This window comes from Dermochelys coriacea, chromosome 6, assembly GCF_009764565.3.
Source record: "Dermochelys coriacea isolate rDerCor1 chromosome 6, rDerCor1.pri.v4, whole genome shotgun sequence".
NCBI classification, from domain to species: Eukaryota; Metazoa; Chordata; order Testudines; family Dermochelyidae; genus Dermochelys; species Dermochelys coriacea.
Window position 1 is genome coordinate 99,022,913 of NC_050073.1, and position 19,410 is coordinate 99,042,322.

Below are 19,410 nucleotides of genomic sequence, written 5' to 3' on the forward strand. Positions count from 1 at the left end.
TGTGGTGCCCCCTCAATGGTAGGATTCAGTCATAGAACTAAGGCTTTCGGGCATGGGAATTGGAAGTAAAAGGAGAGGGATCCTGCCTGGATTTTGTAGCTTGAGACTTAGACTGAATTTCAAACACCCCAAATTTCAGAGAGGTTCCAGGTTTGTTTCAGGCCCATCTCGAGACGCAAGACGACAGCAGCAGCTGCTGTGGAAGAGATTATTATACTACCAGATCTTGACTTTTGCTTGTATGGAAAAGTAACAGTTCTCCCTAAAAAGAGTACCTTGATCTCTCCTGATCTGCAGGTTAACATTTGGACAATTAGCTTTTAAGAGCTGAGGCTCATCTGACACTCTGCTGTTTGGTTAATATGAAGTAGACAGTAAACAGTGCATGGGCTAAAAAACGTGAATATAAGAATAGCCATACTGGGTCAGACCAAAGGTCCATCCAGCCCAGTATACTGTCTGCCAACAGTGGCCAATGCCAGGTGCCCCAGAGGGAGTGAACCTAACAGATAATGATCAAGTGATCTCTCTCCTGCCATCCATCTCCACCCTCTGACAAACAGAGGCTAGGGACACTATTCCTTACCCAGTTAAAGCCTTGTTATCATTAAATTTTTTTTTAAAAAATTCAGTTTATAAAAGTTTAAAAAGAAAAAAGATATCTCCCCTCCCCGAGATCACAGCTACTTAAATCCCTTTTATTTAACCTGGGTTGTTAAATAACATAATTTTAAAAGGTTTCAGAGTAGCAGCCGTGTTAGTCTGTATTCGCAAAAAGAAAAGGAGTACTTGTGGCACCTTAGAGACTAACAAATTTATTTGAGCATAAGCTTTCGTGAGCTACAGCATCCGATGAAGTGAGCTGTAGCTCACAAAAGCTTATGCTCAAATAAATTTGTTAGTCTCTAAGGTGCCACAAGTACTCCTTTTCTTTTTGCATAATTTTAAAAGTAGAATTTAAAGTCAGCTCAGCCCTGTAGATTGTGCACAAACTAATAAATTGTTGTTCCTCAGGATAGTTTTAAAGAAAGAATCCCCGCTGGTCTGTCAGTGCCCATTTAAGATAGAATGATCAAGGAGGGGAATGACAGGTTTCAGAGTAGCAGCCGTGTTAGTCTGTATCCACAAAAAGAAAAGGAGTACTTGTGGGAGAATAACAAATTTATTTGAGCATAAGCTTTCGAGGCAGTGCCCAGTGTTAAGTGTGAAGAGACTAAGCTGAGGAATGACCATAGGATTATTTCATTTCCTGGGCAGGTGGAGGCCAGGTATACAGTTATGGAGATGACTCGCTTGACCTTGTAGGGAAGGTGTCCTTGTGAATCCTTTGGAGCAGCATTGTTAAGAAATGCTGGAGTACATCAGAATGAGATTGAGTTGACATATCTTGAGAACGAGCTGATGTGTATGAGCCATTGCACAGCTTAGCTGCCTATTAGAGCCCTGATTCAGAAAAAGCACTTAAACACATGATTAACTGTAAGCACATAGTTAAATCCCATTTATTGCTACATCTTCAAGCCACATGTTTTGAACTCCCATTGACTTAATGGAAATTGAGAACTCCTTGTTGCACAGGGTGGTCCTAAATTCACTATAATGAAATATGTTTGTGAAGATAAGAATTTTTTTCCAGAACTAAAAAGATAGAGCTATTGGCCAAGGAGGTTAGCAAATCCTACCCATTATTTTATGGCCCTGGCATCTTGAAAGAACATTAAAAACAGATAGTTTGGAACAAAAACTTGCAGATTTGATGTTGCTCTAGGTCATTCCATTGGTAACCCACCAACTGAACAGAGCTATAACCACAAGACAAAGATACCTAAAAGTAATATGTTGTGATGAAAATTCTGTTTCCCTCTTGGGCTGCATATGTGCCTCTGTTTGCAATCAGACGTTGGATTGCTGTTCTCTATCACAGCACAGATGTCTGTGCCGATTCACATGATTCAAAATATAGACTGATTTTTCATAAATTAGACAGGAAAATGTGTGCATTTGCCAATTGTCCTCCTACTTGGTAAGAAAGATGTTGGTCCCTGTTGTGACTGGACTTACAATGGAGAAGAAACAGGTTATGACTTTCTTTTAAGTAGCACTTATGTTGTATCCATCTCTTTAAAAGAAAAAGCTATAGGAAGCCTGTTCTTTGCTCAAAGAAGTGGTAACAAAATAGACAGTAATCAGGAAAACCAAACAGTGGAACTAACAGATATACTGAGCATCTCCACTCAATAACTTCTTTATTTTTGTTGCATTCCCTCCTTTGTAGATCTGGAGTAACTCCAGTGTAATGGTCAGCAGAATTTGTCGTCGTAGACTCAGATAAATTCTTCACATCAGGGACCTGTCTTCATTGTAGTGGACACTGCTTTTAAGATACCCAGTCATGGCATACACTGAAGTGTAACATGCTGGGTCCAGTCGTGGTGCAGGCAGGGTGATCTCTGAGAGGCTGTAATAAAGATCTGTTTGTTGGAAATAGAACTGGCAGGGAAAACAGAAATTTCCATCCCACAGAAACTTTTGAGGTTTTGGATACAATTTTCCAATTTAGGGTGAAAGATCAAACTCTGAAAAACTGAAATTCTGAATAAGAACATTTTCCATTTAAAAAAAAACTATTCAAACACAAAATTCCTGACCAGCTCTAGTCTGAACCTTTTGGATTTTGTCTCTGGCTTCCATGATCGGTACCACAGTAGGGATGTAACATTTGTAACATATTTATTTGTTAAGTGCCTAGCACGCAGTAGACTCTTAAAAACAAATTAGGCTGATTGGCTAATTTACATACACTAAATTTCATACACTAGTCCAATCAATCCTTAGCCCTTGAGAATAACATCATTTTGTTGCAGAATTATACTTCTTGCTTGGGTTAGTACAAGAGCTCCTATGTGGGGCTGTACACTCCTCATTACTACATGACTTAAGATCAAAATTTGAATTAAATATTGCTGATGATGATTAGTCCTAAATCTCAGCTGTAAATTATAAAGCATAATTAGGACTCAGAAGATAGGGAACTTAAAATCTGTTTTCATTAGTGGAAAAAGACTGTTTTGTTTAAAAAGTTACAGTAACAAATTTTGAAACTGATAAAATAAAACACTTTTTTTTAAAAAACAAACACACCGACAGTGCCAGCTCCTCAATTGATGTAAATGGGCACAACTCGATTAATATCAGTAGAGCTACTCTGATTTACACCAGCTGAGGATCTGGACCACTTTATAATTAACCAGTGGAATTCATTGCCACCAGTTACACTGAAGCAAAATGCGTGGTAGAATTCAAAAAAGGACTAGAGTAGGGATGGTCAGCATTTTTTTTTTCAAGTTTCAAAATTTCAAACAAAAACAGAGGAATGTCTACAGAAAGGTCTACAAAATCTTTCCTGTTTCTCAACCAGTTTATCACCAATTGGGATAAACATTTACTAGATGTGTCAACACTCATGCTTCGAGACTCCAGCTTCAATCACTAACTGCCTGGGGTTAGAAAGAAGCTCCCTCCATAACTGTCCGTTTCTGAGGGTTTTGACACTTTCTCTAAAGCATTTGGTACAAGTCACTGTCAGTGAGCATACCAGAGTAGATGGACCATTGGTTTGACTCTGTCTGGCAGGCCCTAATTTAAGTTACACAGTAATACACTGAATAATACACTCTTCCTACTTACTTACTCCTCCTTCATTCCCAGAAGAAATGATTCAATGGTCTAGATATCAAGTTTGAAATACCTGAGCTGCAGCAGTGCGTTTGACTCCTGGCAGTGTCATCACAGCCTTTGGCCCATCCCAGCTAGATAAAACTGAGTTCCATGTTTAACTGCTGCCTGCAGCAACTCAAGAGTGTGAGGACCAGCCTCAGGGCAGAGTGTTAGGAGCCAGGGCACAAACCCCAGATTGGCTGTGAATTCTATACTTAGAGTTTGCCAGCCAATTGTCAAGTGTAAACTCTTCGGGTACTATAAGATCCTAAACATGGAGCCATAGACAGTCCCCTTGGTACTCCATTCTGTCTCGCCACCCAGGTGAGCATACCTTTGTGATAAATCGTCTCTTACATCAAGAATCACAGCAATATTCAGGTTACTCACAGTCCCAAAGGACCAGTCACTTACCCCACGTCAATGGCACTTTAAATCTCACACCAAAGACAATTGTAGCCAATTCATTAATAAACTATATACAGATTTGTGAAACAGGAAAAGGATAGGTTTCAGAGTAGCAGCCGTGTTAGTCTGTATTCGCAAAAAGAAAAGGAGTACTTGTGGCACCTTAGAGACTAACAAATTAAAAAAAAAATTAAAATTTGTTAGTCTCTAAGGTGCCACAAGTACTCCTTTTCTTTTTTAGGAAAAGGATACAGAGTTATTTACAAGGTGAAAGCAGGTAAACATATACACACAAATGAGTTACAATCTTAAGTTTCAAAAGCCTCTATGTTCAGCAAAGTCTCTATTCTTTAGGGCTACCTCAGGCTACACAGCTGGGGATCCCTTCCCCCGAGACCAAGCAGCATAAAGATACCTAGTTCCTTTTGTCTGGGGTTTTAATCCCCCTTCTGACATGTCCTCTGAGCTGCAAACTCAGCTGATCTGGGGGCAGGGAGAGGGGGAAATCCACTTGCATGACTCATCTTCATGGGGGAGAGCAGAACAACAAAGTATTTTATCCTCTTAACATCTGGTGTTGATGGATCTTTCCTGTTGGGAAGGATGTAAAACCTTTTATTGATGAGCAGCCCTTCACACTAATTTAATGTCTCTTTCCTGTCTGGTGTTTTACATAGTCACAGAGGCGCACAATACAACCACTCAAATATTGGCTTACAATATAAAATACAGATGTTACAAGTGAGATTAATGCATGCAACAACTCAGACGCATTCAATAAAATCTAAACACATTCTTAACATTCTAACACCTGGCTTAACAATACTAACACACAGGTGAGCCAGACTGATTCCAGCTATGTATTTGTCAGTGTTCAGTTGAGATGTGGGGACTTTGGCATGAGCTGACACCTGATCTGCCAGCATCACACTGTGTGGTTTACCAAGTGTGGGATTTTTGGGTGAGACTTTAAAACTGAGTTCCTGTCTGCTGTATGTGGATATTGCAAATCGTATGTCACTTTTTTTAAAAGTAGGGCTTTGACCAATATTCCCTTCTCATCACTGTTGTTCTGTGTGTTGTTTACCTGTTATCTTTCACCTAGAGATGGCTGCATTTTAATGGAAAAGTGATTCCTGCAAGTATAAAGCTCCTTAGTGAGGAAATAGAGGCATATAGCATTAGAGGAATATATTGAAAATTAATATAAGACTTTTTTCATTGTAGCACTGTCTCTTTGGAATGTTTGGCTCCCAAAGCCTCTTATACACAGTGCAGAGCATATGGATTTGAAAAAGATTGAAATACTTTAAACAAGACAGGAATTATTCTGCTCTCAGCTTAAACTAGTATAATTCACAAGTAACTCTACGTTAGTCGGTTGCACCAGCATAAAACTTGTGTAAGTGAGACCAGAATCCAGACCAATGTTTCTGGATGCTTTCTTTAATGAAGCAAAAATCCCCCAACTGCAGGATGAGTGGGCAACTGTCCCACTAAATTACTGGGGGAAAAAATAAGGACCTGATTCTCATCTCACGTTGTTGTAACGCTTCATTGGTCTTAGACCTGATTTACACTAGAGTAGAATCAGGCTGGTATGTTTTCCCTGTCACAGGGGTAAGAAGAGATCCCTGTTTTGCTAGATAACAAGTATGGTGTTTGCAGTGGCTGTCTTTCATTTTCTTTCTTGAGGGTTATGTACCCTGGCGGGGATCCTACCTAAGGTCCTGAATCAACAAAGCACTTAAGGAAACGTTAAACCATGAATGCTCACATTGACTTTCCACTAATTTTGCTAAATCAAGGCCTAAATGGATAGCTCTTTTGTGACCAAAAATATAAATCCCCATTACAAAGCATTGGTCCAGCTGTCTTCATTGCAGCGCAGGCTCATATAAGCATTGGAAAGCTGTAGTTTCAGCATTACTACTATCTTTTAAAGCTGAAGGCAGCATAATATTTGTTTGTTCTCTCTACAACTAATTTTTGCTTCATTAAAGAAAGCATCAAGGGACATTTAATGCAGATTCTGGTCTCACTTACGCCAGTTTTACAGTGATGTAACTCTGACTACAGTGGAGATATATCTGTTTTTTATTCTTTTCCTTTGGTGTGACCATCCATCTGTTTCAAAACAGCACATTTGTATTGATCTTGCACACACAATGATCAGGGCATTTATACTGTTTCAAGCATCAAGAAATCCCCTGCTAGCTTAATTATATCCAAAATAAAACTACATAAAGGGCACTTGACTGTGCCCATCATTTGTCAGCCTGGAAAGCAACCTTCTAGAATGCTCTAAAAATGTCTCAAGGAATATGAATATAATCCATAGTCTGTGAAAATCCTGCCTCTGATCCCATTAATTGAAATTTACATGCACATTTGCAACACATTTGCAATGTTTTGAAACATCGGCATTTCATACGTCTTGTCTGTGAAGCAAGAGTGAATGTATTGTTATGCAGATAGTAAACTGTTATTTGCAAATTCTCTAGCAGTAGATCCTTCACAGACACAGCTCAGAATGAAGGCCAACGTCTATTTTTATATCAACTGAAAACTTTCACTGATATTGCACAGAAGTGGGCAATTTTTACACTGTTCCTTAAAAAGCAAAATAATACTTTTTTTCAATTTCAGGTGAGGGGTTTAATGGTAAGATAACATGCCCTTGAAAGGGCAATACTACCAGCCTTCTGTTTTAAATTCAAAAGAGCAATAAACTGTGGCTCAATTTCATCGTTGGATATATGTACATTGTCTGGTTTGAATCAGTGGGAAACCTACACATGTATCCAAGCGCAGAACTTGCCATATTATAAAGAAAGACAGAAATTGGGGACATGGGGGCAAGGGAGACAAATGACCCTCAAACCAAAATGCACAGCTGCAACCAAGCCTATTTGTTATTTTCTCCTCTGTCCATATAGTGTGCATACATATGTAACTGGACCTGGTGCAGCAGGAACAGGAAAGTTAAATAGATTGTTTTCCATTCTTTCTGCAGATGGAAAAATGAACAAAGTCAAATGGATTTTCACATGGCCATTGCTATTCCTACTCTTTTGTACCATTCCAAACTGCAGCAAACCGCGTTGGGAGAACTTTTTTATGCTGACATTCATTTTATCTACTCTGTGGATTGCTTTGTTCTCCTATTTTATGGTGTGGATGGTAAGTAGATGCAACAAAACCTTGTTTTAAGAAATGAAATGTACAGGCCAGATGGCGAATGTCTTCAACTCCAATCCCAGTTTGTTTTAGATGAAGAAAAAAACATAACCATTTTGGGATGTGTGCAGTCTAGTAGTTGTTCTAATAAATGATCTATGTGCTAGTCTCTCTTCTGGACAGTACTTTTGGACCATAATTTTAAAGGTAGGCACTTAAAGATGCAGATGGAGCCTGGTGTGATTTTTTTTTTTCAAAAGTTCCTCAGTGCCTAGTTCCTAATATTGAATGGGAGTTAGGGCTTAGGTGCTTTTGAAAATCCCAGTAGGTGCCTATCTGTATCTTTAGGCACCTAATGCCTTTAAAAATATGGCCTTAAGGCTTGATCCTGAAACATACTCACACAGTAATTCAGGTGAATAGTGAGGGTTGGAGGATCAGATACAGTGTAAAATGCTCTGGGTGGAATGGACTATATTAGTCACAAGTATTATTATCCTTCTTAGTAAGAGTGCCATAGAGGTTACCCATAAATCTTTTCAGTTACTCTTAACATGTGCAAAAATGTAGGCTCTGATGAAGATATATATCTGGTATGATCTGTTCAGAAACACTCTTATTTGAAACGCCAGTCCAGGTGATTCACTCTTTTCTCTCAGTTTTTATAGCTTAAATGTACATTTGCACTCAGAAGAGACATGAATAGTAAAGTAGCTCAAATTAGACTCTTTGTAATTAAAAAAATATTTTTGGAAGTTTAAAAAGGCATCTTTTTTCTATTCAAAGAGAGGCAAAGCTAAAGAGAAGTTATGTTAGTATTGCTGAAGGACTGGTAGGTCAATGGCAGGGTGGATAAAGCGTTCACATGCCTCCTCCAATTAAAGATCAGTAAAATGAAAAAATCTAACTCTCTTGTAATACGTACCCTGGAAAATGAAATATGTAACAGTTCCATGTGACCTTTTGGAAGCATCTTGATTTATGAGCAGCTGATCTTCATAACTCGCTTGAGGCTTGTGAGCTGTGTGACACAGCTTTACTTGTCTGGGGTACATACTGATAGTTCTGTCAGTATATTATACATTTGGGGATTATTTTCTTTTTCCATTTCCACTTGTATACAGTGTTTTCCCGTAAGTTAGTATTTAAAGTATTATATTATAAAATAAAGCCCTTTCCCCCTGATTTTACAATATGTAACAAAAACTGGTTGAGAGATTCATATTCCAACAATTCATTTTTGCTGATGTTCCACATTGCCACAACTTCAATGCATCTGTACTTCTGTAAGACCATGCTGTCCACCCTGGTTCCACTTTCAGAACTTCTATTGAAAACAGTGGGAGTTTTTGTGGAAAGACCAAAGGTAGGATGTGTTCAGAGATGCTGTAACAGTGTCTCTGATCTCTTTTAAGATGGGCCATGCCTCAATGTCCTCAGTTACTTGCCCTCTCAGTGGGAAAATGTCTTAGTGATTGGATAACTTAATTTAATCCTCTGGCTAAATTAGAAAAAAGACTCCATCCCTTCTGGGGTAACCACAACTCTAATGAAAAAAAGAGTCCAAGCAAAAACTTTTGGCCCAGTTCTGCTTCTGGGCCACTGCCTGCTTTAAGAGTCTGTGGAAACTCTTCCCCTTGACTGCAAGGGTTCCCAAAAGAGCCCCTTGCCCCTTGATTGCACAGATCTACAAATAGGCTTTTCTTATAGGAGTGCCAGCACAATACTTAAAGGTGGCAGCACTGAGGTTTATGCCACCCTTTCTACCACGGGCTCCAGCTCTAATTCCCTGAGCAATGAAGTAGCTGTCTGCTCCAATCTCACATATTCCAGCTTCACTCTTACTCTTCCCACAGGCTACTTCCTAGGCTTGCTTAGCTGACTGGCTACGAAGCCTTCTTTCTGGTCCCTTTTTCAGGGTATATTAACACACACACACCCCTTGAGACCCTTACTGGGATCCCCATTGCAAGCTGCTGTCTCCCCCTAGGCTCTTCCAAAGCTGCATCGGGGCCATTTGTCTAGAGAGACTCATGTTCTATACCCTTCAGGAGTGTCTGTGTCGAGCCTCAGAACAGGTCTCACCTCTTCCCAAGCCATTCTCTTACTATGGCAAAGGGAGCTCTGCCCTCTTCCCAGCCTGCATTGCTGCCAACTGAAGAGCTACATTCAGACCTGGGAGCCACCCAGCATTCCACTGTTCCAGGCAGAACATAAGAACAGTCTGTACTGATCTGTAAGCGCCCTTAAGGGGCCAGCACATCCTGTTACAAATGTATAAAGTGGAGCACTTTAAATGGCTTTCATAAAACCCTTAAGAATGTGCCTACAAATACTTATTGTTTCCTAGTAGGAGGTTTTTAGTCAGATTGTTGCTAAAATTTTATTTCCTTACAGAAATGTGTGTGTGTGTGTCTAACTGTCATAATGGCCACATCCAGAAATTAAAGTGAAGAGTGATTGTATTGGAAATACAATATCAGAATAAAAGAGACTTCCCAATTATTTTAAATGGCTGTTTTCCCTTACTGTGCAGGTTACTATAATTGGATACACTCTGGGGATCCCTGATGTTATCATGGGCATTACTTTCCTAGCCGCAGGAACGAGTGTACCAGACTGCATGGCCAGCTTAATAGTAGCAAGACAAGGTATCATTTCTGTTCAAGTGTTCCAACAATTTCATGCTATGCTTCTGTAATATGCAGCTTTTTCAAACTGTTGTTTGAATTATGATAACACCTTGGAGCCCCAGTCATGGACCAGGGCCCCACTCTGCTTGGTGCTGCAAAAAAAAAATGGTTTCCACCCTGTTACATCTCTGGTTATGAGTACGGGGCATTTGTTACATCCAGGAGGATTGAAGCATCAGGAGAAATTGCAAATGTTCTGGTAGTTCATTCAGCAACCAAAACTCACATATGCAGTATAGATCAGTCAGATTAGAAAGATGTAACGTACACATGTGCTACACCAAAAAAGATTAGCCATAAAAATAGGATTATACACCAAAAGTGCATAGAAAAAGGATTTTCTTTTGGATCATGTCCTAAGTCCTGCATGTAAAACTTGCATTGATTTCAAATTAAGTTGATGGGGAAAGATACTGTGGAGGAAAGGCACAACAAAAGTTAACTTGCTTCAAACATATTCCTCATCCTACTAGAGGCAGCCAGCATCTTCCTTTTGGCTCAATGAATATTAACACTGAGTAGAGAAAGATTAACCTTAGCTATGTCTAGGTTAACTTTCCTATTTAAAAGGCCAAAGATTTTTCCAGCTCATATTTACATGGCTGAGCTTTTGATTTTTTTTTAAAAGCTTTCCTTTTTTACATGAGAAATATTTATGGACACTCCTTTACCATTGTTGCTTAAAACAAGCATGAGTGTGTTCATTTGTATCACACTGAGAAAGGAGCAGATAGTAATAATAGCATTTTGCAGTATTGCAGCTCCTACAGCCCTTAATGCCAAAGGATGGCTCTTTGTTCTCCAGGCTGCATACAGACTTCAAGAATTCTGAAGTCCTAAACTAGCCACCAGGAGCCAGTAGAGTCCCACATCTGTATGATGTGAACCACATAAACATATTTAAAATCTTTATTTATAACTGTAAGAACTATACATTTCACACTATCTATTTTTAAATATGTTTTGGATATGCCTAACAAAAAAGAATCGTATATTAAAAATCATCCATTCTCCACTTCATATTAGGAATTGCATGCAGGAAAATCTCTCAAAAATAGATCAGCTCTGTTAAGAACTGTTCTGGGACACTGCCCATTAAAATTGGTTTCTTCCATGTATGATATTAGAGTCAGTAGATCTGTAGAGGATATACAGGGGGGAAAGTGCTAAAATGATCACTGTAATGCCTTCATAATGCTTGAATCTGTGCAGAAGATAAATGCTATCATTCTTTATCTCTGTTCTCTAGAGTCTCTACCATAAGTTTAACTCAAAATGTTAAATGAGAAATCAATGGGGAAAAGAGAGATCTGCTTAGTTTAGTTATTTCACAGTCCACTTAATATTCTATTTGTAGTTTACTATTGATTTCTGTGGGCCAAATCTTTGCAATAGAATATCTCCACATATCAGGCAAAAACCTGGTCAAGATTACTTACTATGAGAGTACAGGCAAGGAACAGCTTGGTGAACTGGTAGATGGAGAATCCCTGATCTCTCATGTAATATGTGTGGGCCATGCATAGCACTTTAGTAAAGGATTTCCCAAAGGGCAAATGCAGATGTGCCCTGACAGTGAAGAGAAGCTGCAAGAGGTGTCGCCATAAACACAAATCCCAAGGATATCCCAGGGATGGATTGTCTGCGGTACTGACCGTGTTTCACTGTGTCAGGCCATGCCTTGGGAGCAGACATTGTGCATGTGATCCAGCTGGAAGTCTCATGGGCTTGAAAGTTCCTCCACAAAACTGAGCTTATTTGCAAGGGACTTTCCAACAATATTAGATCTTTTCCTCCTTCCTGGCACATGTTTTGTGGATTTGGCAGTAGCACAGATAACTAAGCAGGTACTTGAGAGAGAAACAAATTGGGGTGAGCACTCCGGCCACCATTATTATGGTGTCAAAATCAGACACCAGCTAATACTGAGCACAGGAGACAGAGATTCTGTAAGAACAAGGTTCTCATGACCTTACCACCCACTCACACTTTGTTTTCCTATTTCATTATTGTTTGGGGTTGTTTTTTAAAAATGAAATTTCTAAAGTGAACTTGATGCTCACACACATAAGGGCCCAGTCCTGCTCAGTGCTGAATGTCCTCAGCTCCCACACTGCTCAGTCCCTTTCACGATCAACTTTCAGATTAGCTAGAGCCCACAGCCCCAGAGCACATCCCAAAAGACGAAGACAGACCACATACAGCTTCCTATAATGAAGCCCATGGCCAGCTTTGCCCTGGGACCACAGAAAAAACATGACAAAGCTTATCAACCTGTTTTTTTAATTGGCATCAAACTCAAACACCAAACAATTTCTACTTACCCATCAAGGATGATACATGCAGAAAGTATATTGGTTGTGAGCATTTTTTTATTTTAAAAGGTTATGTAAATATTACCCAGATTATCTGCTGATCTTAGGTACTTGGCAAATTGCCCATGTGGGTATTGCAGGAGTTCTTAGTTAGCTAATTTTAAAGTGTCATCTTACATTGCAAAGGTGCTCAACGGTCATTTTCTCTCCCCCTGCCTCAGCCTTGTTACAAAATGTTTGTCCTGTATGTTGTTAAGACCTGAGAATTATCATTTGGGTTTTTTTTGTTTCCTAGGTCTTGGTGATATGGCCGTATCCAATTCAATAGGAAGCAATGTGTTTGACATTTTAGTAGGCCTTGGCATACCATGGGGCATGCAAACTATGTTGATTGATTATGGATCAACGGTATGTGTATATATATAATTATATTATAATTGTTTAATTTTGGTTTTTTGTGTTTTGTTTTCAGAAGAAAACGTAAAAATGCTGAGCATGTTTATTAGAAGTTAAATAAGACATGAGGTTATTTCCTGGCCAAAGGACAGGGATATATGCGAACAATTTTCCTGTCACAAGATGCAATGAATTCCCATTGCTTTCAATGTGAGTTAATTGTATTGGGTGGCAGGAGCAATTGGGTCTATTCCTGGCTCCGCTACTGTCTGTCTGTGCAGCTTTGAGCAAATCTCTTGCCTCTCCATGTCTCAGTTGACCTGTTTGTAAAATGAGGATAATAAGGCTTACTCTCTTTGAGAGTTATTGGCCAACGGCAATATACAAGTGCTGAGGGGTTTTATTTAAGCAGGACTGATTATTTACACATTTGTTCTGATTCTTTTAAACATGTTGTTCTCCCATTATTGTAACTTTTACCATGAATTAAACATCTAGGATTTATGTCGTTTAAAAATTGTAAATTGGGGCTTGTCAATACAATGAACCAATGAGCACTAAGCGATGTGATTTCTGAAGTGCACTAACATGTTACACATTAATTGGCCCATGTAGACCCTTAGTGCACTTTGATGTAGTGCAGGCACACTAGGAAATGTTTAGTGCACCTGAGCAGGGTCAACGCGGGCCAATTAGTGCGCAACATGTTAGTGCATTTTAGAAATCACACCCCTGTAGAGTATAGTACCCCATCATGTAAACAAGCCCTTCATTTTAAATTTTAGACAGTACTTGAAAATAGAATAGAAAATGTTCTCAATCAAGAGGCAGTTAACTTTCTATTGCTCTTACTATGTCCTAAACATTTTAAAGTTCTCCTATGTCTAACTTTCACAGGTTAAGATAAATAGCAAGGGACTAGTCTATTCGGTTGTTCTTCTGCTGGGGTCTGTAGCTCTTACTGTAAGTATTTCTGTAGTTTAAAATGTGACGGTTTCAAGAATTCACTTCATGTCATAATTTGATACATCTATTTAATTTGCATGTAGCAGTAGAAGAAACTGGAAGTACTTGCCATTATGACTAGCATTTGTTCATATAGAGCTTGATCTAACAACCAAAGACATCAGTGGGCATTAAATCAGGCTTTCAGCACTCAGTGGGGCACCGAGAACCTTCAATTCCCATTTATTTCAGTGAGAACTGAGGACCTCAGCTCCCAGGAGGAGCTAACTAAGTAACTTTCAGGACTGGGCCTTTATTTTGTAACAAAGGGCCTGGTAAGTAAAACATTAATTTGGGTCTGAAGTCAGTTCTAATGCATCTAGGGCCTGAACTGGAATGCATTGAAGTCAGTGGCAAAACTCCCATTGAGCCAGATGTGGGCAGAACCAGACTCTGAAAGTGTAAATATCCATCCTCATTAACACTTTGCAATGTTTCTCAAACTGTAGACTTCCAGCGGAGACTACATACAGAATGTGACAGGTTTCAGGGGAGCTGTGTTAGTCTTTATCAGCAAAAAAACTGAGGAGTCCTTGTGGCACCTTTAGAGACCAACACATTTATTTGGGCATAAGCTTTCGTGGGCTAGAACCAACTTCATCAGATGTATGAAGTAAAAGGTACAGGAGCAGGTATAAATACATGAAAGGATGTGGGTTGCTTTTCCAAGTGTTAGGTCAGTCTAATGAGATAAATCAATTAACAGAAGGGTACCAAGGGAGGAGAAATAACTTTTGAAGTGGTAAGAGAGTGGCCCATTACAGACAGTTGACAAGAAGGTGTGAGTAACAGTAGGGAAAAATTAGTATTGAGGAAATTAGGTTTAGGTTTTGTAATGACCCAACCACTCTCAGTCTTTATTCAAGCCTAATCTGATTTATTTGATTTAATCTATCTAGTTTGCAAATTAATTCCAGTTCTGCAGCTTCACCTCACATTTCTGCATCATGGCTGTGGCTTATCAATGCATTGTACCAATGACACACTAAATTTGGTGGTAGGATGACCAGTATTGCAAAAATCAGACCCTAGTCGCTATACAATTAACTTGCCAATGCATCTCACAAGTGACTTGTATGGAGATAATCTTTTTGCCAGCCCAGCCCTCAGTAGACACCATCACTGGTACTCATCTTTGCCACACTGTGAAGCAAATATCCAAATAATATCTTAAAAGACAACAGTTGTGTTGTATTGTGTCATAAATCTTCCCCTCCTCCACCCACCTGTCCAGCAGTTTGGCAATGTATGGGAGGGTTAGCTAAATTTTATTGTCAAAGGTGTCCACGAGGTATTGATGGACAGAATGACCAGGCTCCTGATGCAGCTGAAACAGTATCATCTGAATGGAAAAGCTTCTGAACACTCCCATTACTCTCTCACTAAACGTGAGCCTAAATGTGGATTTAGGGGCCTAACTTTAGGCTAGTCACCCAGATTTGGAAATTTTGGCCAATGTCTATGCACAGTACAATTTGAGTGGCCTATATTTTGGGAAACTGTCTGTATGAAGGAACAAGCCATCTAACTCTCATTACTTCTGACCTCCTTTGATATTATGTTATCTGCTTCTTTGCAGCTGTTGAAAGAAGTAACATTCTATAAGGGCCAGTGTTCCAGAGAACATAGTAGATCTAGGGGGCAGCACTGAAGGTTCTTTTACCTGATAATTTAGGCTGTACTGAAGCAATTAATAGGAGCTGCATGACTTAAAGAGTGCTTTGAAACTATACGCTTATGAGCTTGATTCTCGGTTACATTAAGAGCTCTTCGCCGAGCTCTGACTAGAGAAGGGTTCTGAAAATATACCAGTCACTTGCGGTACATTTATGCTGCAGCTGGAGGTGTAATTTCTCACATGTGTAGACATACCTACACTAGCTGTGATCAATTGTCATGCTAAAAATAACAGTGCAGCCACAGCAATGCAGATGGCAGCATGGACTAACTGCCTGAATGTTACCTAGGACAGAGAGGGCACTGTTCCTACTTAGGGCTTCAAATGGGTAGGATCTCAGACCGCTAACCTGTGCCACTGCCAGCACTGCCACGGCTACACCGCTGTTTTTAGCAAGTTAGCTTGATCAAGGCTAGTGCTTGTATGTCTGTCCAAGGACACCTCCAGCTGCAATGTAGACACACCCTAAGTTACACCCACTTCAAGGCCGCTTTATATGTTAGAGCAGTGTAAAGAGGTCTTAATGTAGCTGAGAATTAAACCCTCATGTTTAACTTGATCAGTTATGTGCCTTATCGCCATCTCAAAAAATGAACACTGTCCTTTCTGATCTGTAAAATGACCAAGACTGCATTTTTAGCATGTTTAAGGACAGCAGATTCAAATAGACCTCATTTGAAGCTTGTAGCATTTGTGTCCTTTGAGACACCATTAACTAACACTTTGTATACTTGCAGGTGGGTGGAATCCATGTAAATAAATGGAAACTTGACAAGAAACTGGGCTTCTACGTGCTGATTCTTTATGCCATTTTCCTGTGTTTCTCTGTACTGATAGAGTTTAATGTCTTTACCTTTGTCAACTTTCCAATGTGCCGAGAAGATCTTTAAAACAAATCACAACCATGAGAAAGGCTGACATACTCTTGATTCCTTGTGCTATAAATGATAGACATTTTAAATTTCTACCTTCTCATCAGTAATCTGATTTTCTTTCCTGCTTTGTCATCAACAAGCACTTTTACTTACTTGGAAGGAAAACAAACCTTTCTTTTAACATGCTTGCTCAAGGCAACCAAAGCATTTTCCTCTTTGGGTATTGCTGCTCAGTCATCCAACTTGTGGACCTCATGCAGAGTGCTCAAAAGTCCGATTTTCATGGTGCTCTGCTGTGGTTTTCATTCTCCTTATGCAGACAATAATGCACCAAAGTCAATTGGAACAAGACTAGAAAAAACTCTCCTCTCTCTCTTTCTTTGACATTTACTGTCCATGGAAGAAGAAGAGGCTAGCTCAGAACTTTTCTTGGCTACATGAAAAACATCAGAACTACAGGACCAGAAAGTCCGATGCACATAATATGGCATGCACTGTTGTGGACATACGTTTTTCCCCTTCAAGTGTTCTGTTTATAGAGGAACTGCATTGACATTTATAAGCCTTTGTTGGTGATTTCTGAATATTTAATCACTCTTTTATTTAAAAATGTGAAGAACACATGAACAATTTTAGAGAGAAAGAAGAGAAAATGGTTAATATTATATCACTTTTGATGATGCACACTAAGAGAAATAGAATCTGAAATCTTCAAAAGAGAATATACGTGCAAAATATTCATACTTGAAACGTGTTTTACCATCAGCAAGGAATACTGTACAAATATAAACTAACATTTGTGGAATATTAAAGCCTGTAAGTAACATTTTGCATTGGCACTAGTAAGCCCACTTGTAATTTTACAAGAAACTAAAAGATTAATGCCCAACGGGGTGCTCAGTTTCTAGTGGCCATTGTTATCTGAAAAATAGAACATGAACACATTCCAGACCTTCTTGCAATATGATGCATCAGGGATTTTTTGGGGGGGGATTTATTTCATTATTAGTATATTAATCTAGAAGCTTTTGCATCTTCTCCATTTTGTTTTTATACCTCACAAACTTAATAGAGATGGGTACCCAACATTAAGTAGTGCAGATAATAAACAACTCTGACAAGAACAAGTCTGTCATGGGAAGTATTTCCTTGATCAGATTGTATGTAGGAAGTTTTAAAGCATGTCTTTCTTTAGAGCCAAATTATTTTAACCCATAGAACCAGATTTTGATTTTCTTTGCACCTGTATAAGTCTAGATTAAAACAGTAACTCTGAATTTTCCTGGGCATAACTGAGAAAAGAATCTTGCCCAGAATAATGAGTAACATTACAAAAACTGTGTAATGCCACAGTTTGAAGTGGTGTTACAAAGAAGATTCATCAAAAGAATTTAATACATTTTGAAACTGCTACTTAACTCTAAAATGTATTTTAAAGTTGTATGTGAACAAAACATGTAAGGTTTCTAAAGAAGCACAATTAACTTTATACATAGATTTATTTTTATTTTTTTAATGTTTATATAGCAAAACATCTATCAGATTACTAAAGATTTGATGCATTTTAAATGCATTAATATTTTGCACTTAAGATTATATATCAAGATGCCCATTATTTGTCAACAAAAATACTTTAAACCCTTAGGTAATAAAATTGATTAGAGAGGTTCCTTTACATATATTACATTTATCTGACTAATATATGACCAATAATTCCTTTCAAAGCAAAGTTGCATGCACAATCTTAATTACCCCAGGCAATGTGTTATAATTAAGGCTATTTTTTATGAGTGTTGGGGGGGTACTAATCAATGAATGTATTTTGCTGTTGAATTTTAATAGGAATTGAATCCTTTCAACACAGTCCTAAAGAAAAAGGGCAACATATCCGTTGTTTGTCTTACTGTTCTTTGTTACAAACGTCAGTATTAGTAACCAAGCTAAGTTTTTGAGTTTTCCCCCTCACTCCAGTGGTTGAACTCACCAATCCTAAAGATGGCAACAAATGGCATTTGATTAAGAGGCTTTATCAAATAGGCAAGTGTCACTGGGATACAAACGTAATGGCATTTAAAATACCTTCACTGTGGTTTAACATGGGAAGAGGTGGAATCCATGCACACCTGTGATATCTTTATATTGTAGAAAGGCTGTAAGCCAGGGCTAGATTTTGCCTCCAGGACACAGCTCCTGTCCTTTTTTCTTCCTTCCATTCCAGGAGAATAATTGTCCTGTTCTGATAGTAATTTATTATGCCCCTTATATTGGCTCGTATAAGCTGGCTGGCATGGGAGAGCAGAGTCAAGGCTCCACCCACTCCCCACCTACCTACTCCCGGGTTGGTAGTGGGGAGTAGCAAGCTCACAGTACCCACTCATATTCAGACTTAACACCTAGGTAACCCCTGGTGGGGCATTATGGGGATTCCTAAACTACAGGAGCATGGCCCAAGTTACAATCTAGCCCCTAGTGATCAGATGAGGCGTCAGCGATTTGTGCAGCAACAAGTTATACAATTTTACACATTTATGGGATCAAAGACAGAAAAACAGATTGGATCTGGATATTTCAGAGCCAAGCAAACCTCAAAAGACTAGAAATCTTGTGCTAGTTACCTGGCAGCCAGTCCTAAACACACTGCGCAGCCAGGCATGGAATTATTGGGTGTGTTAATATGGATTAGAATAACGCTGCTAAAAGGATGCCGTTATCACGGTTGAGTGAACCCATTCTACAGCTATCTGGTATATTTTGTCCTAACCAGAGATTGTCCCAAAACAGAATGTTCGACCCAAATTTCACAGGTTGGTCCCATCTCTGGGCCCAACCAGAATACTGACCCATTTCTTCCACCCTCAATTTGGAGGACATTTGGATTCTGAATCAATTCTCAGAGTGGTAGCCGTGTTAGTCTGTATCTGCAAAAAGAATGAGGAGTACTTGTGGCACCTTAGAGACTAACAAATTTATTTGGGCATAAGCTTTCGTGGGCTAAAACCCACTTCGTCAGATACATGGAGTGGAAAATACAGTAAGAAGATATAGATAGATATATATAGATATACACACACACACACACAGAGAACATGAAAAGATGGGGGTTGCCATACCAATTGTAATGAGACAAATCAATTAAGGTGGGC

General features: G+C 39.1%; 1 protein-coding gene across 1 annotated transcript in view; it reads left to right on the forward strand.

The window, feature by feature from the left end:
• Window positions 1-19,273, forward strand: part of SLC24A4 (solute carrier family 24 member 4) — a 124,873-nt gene extending 105,600 nt beyond the window's left edge. Inside the window, exons 13-17 of the mRNA XM_038405878.2 lie at window positions 7,142-7,308; window positions 9,842-9,956; window positions 12,609-12,721; window positions 13,607-13,672; window positions 16,130-19,273. Coding sequence (XP_038261806.1) covers window positions 7,142-7,308; window positions 9,842-9,956; window positions 12,609-12,721; window positions 13,607-13,672; window positions 16,130-16,282 — 614 coding nt within the window. The 3' untranslated portion in view covers window positions 16,283-19,273. The remainder of the gene's footprint in view (window positions 1-7,141; window positions 7,309-9,841; window positions 9,957-12,608; window positions 12,722-13,606; window positions 13,673-16,129) is intronic.
• The last annotated feature ends 137 nt before the right edge of the window (window positions 19,274-19,410 follow it).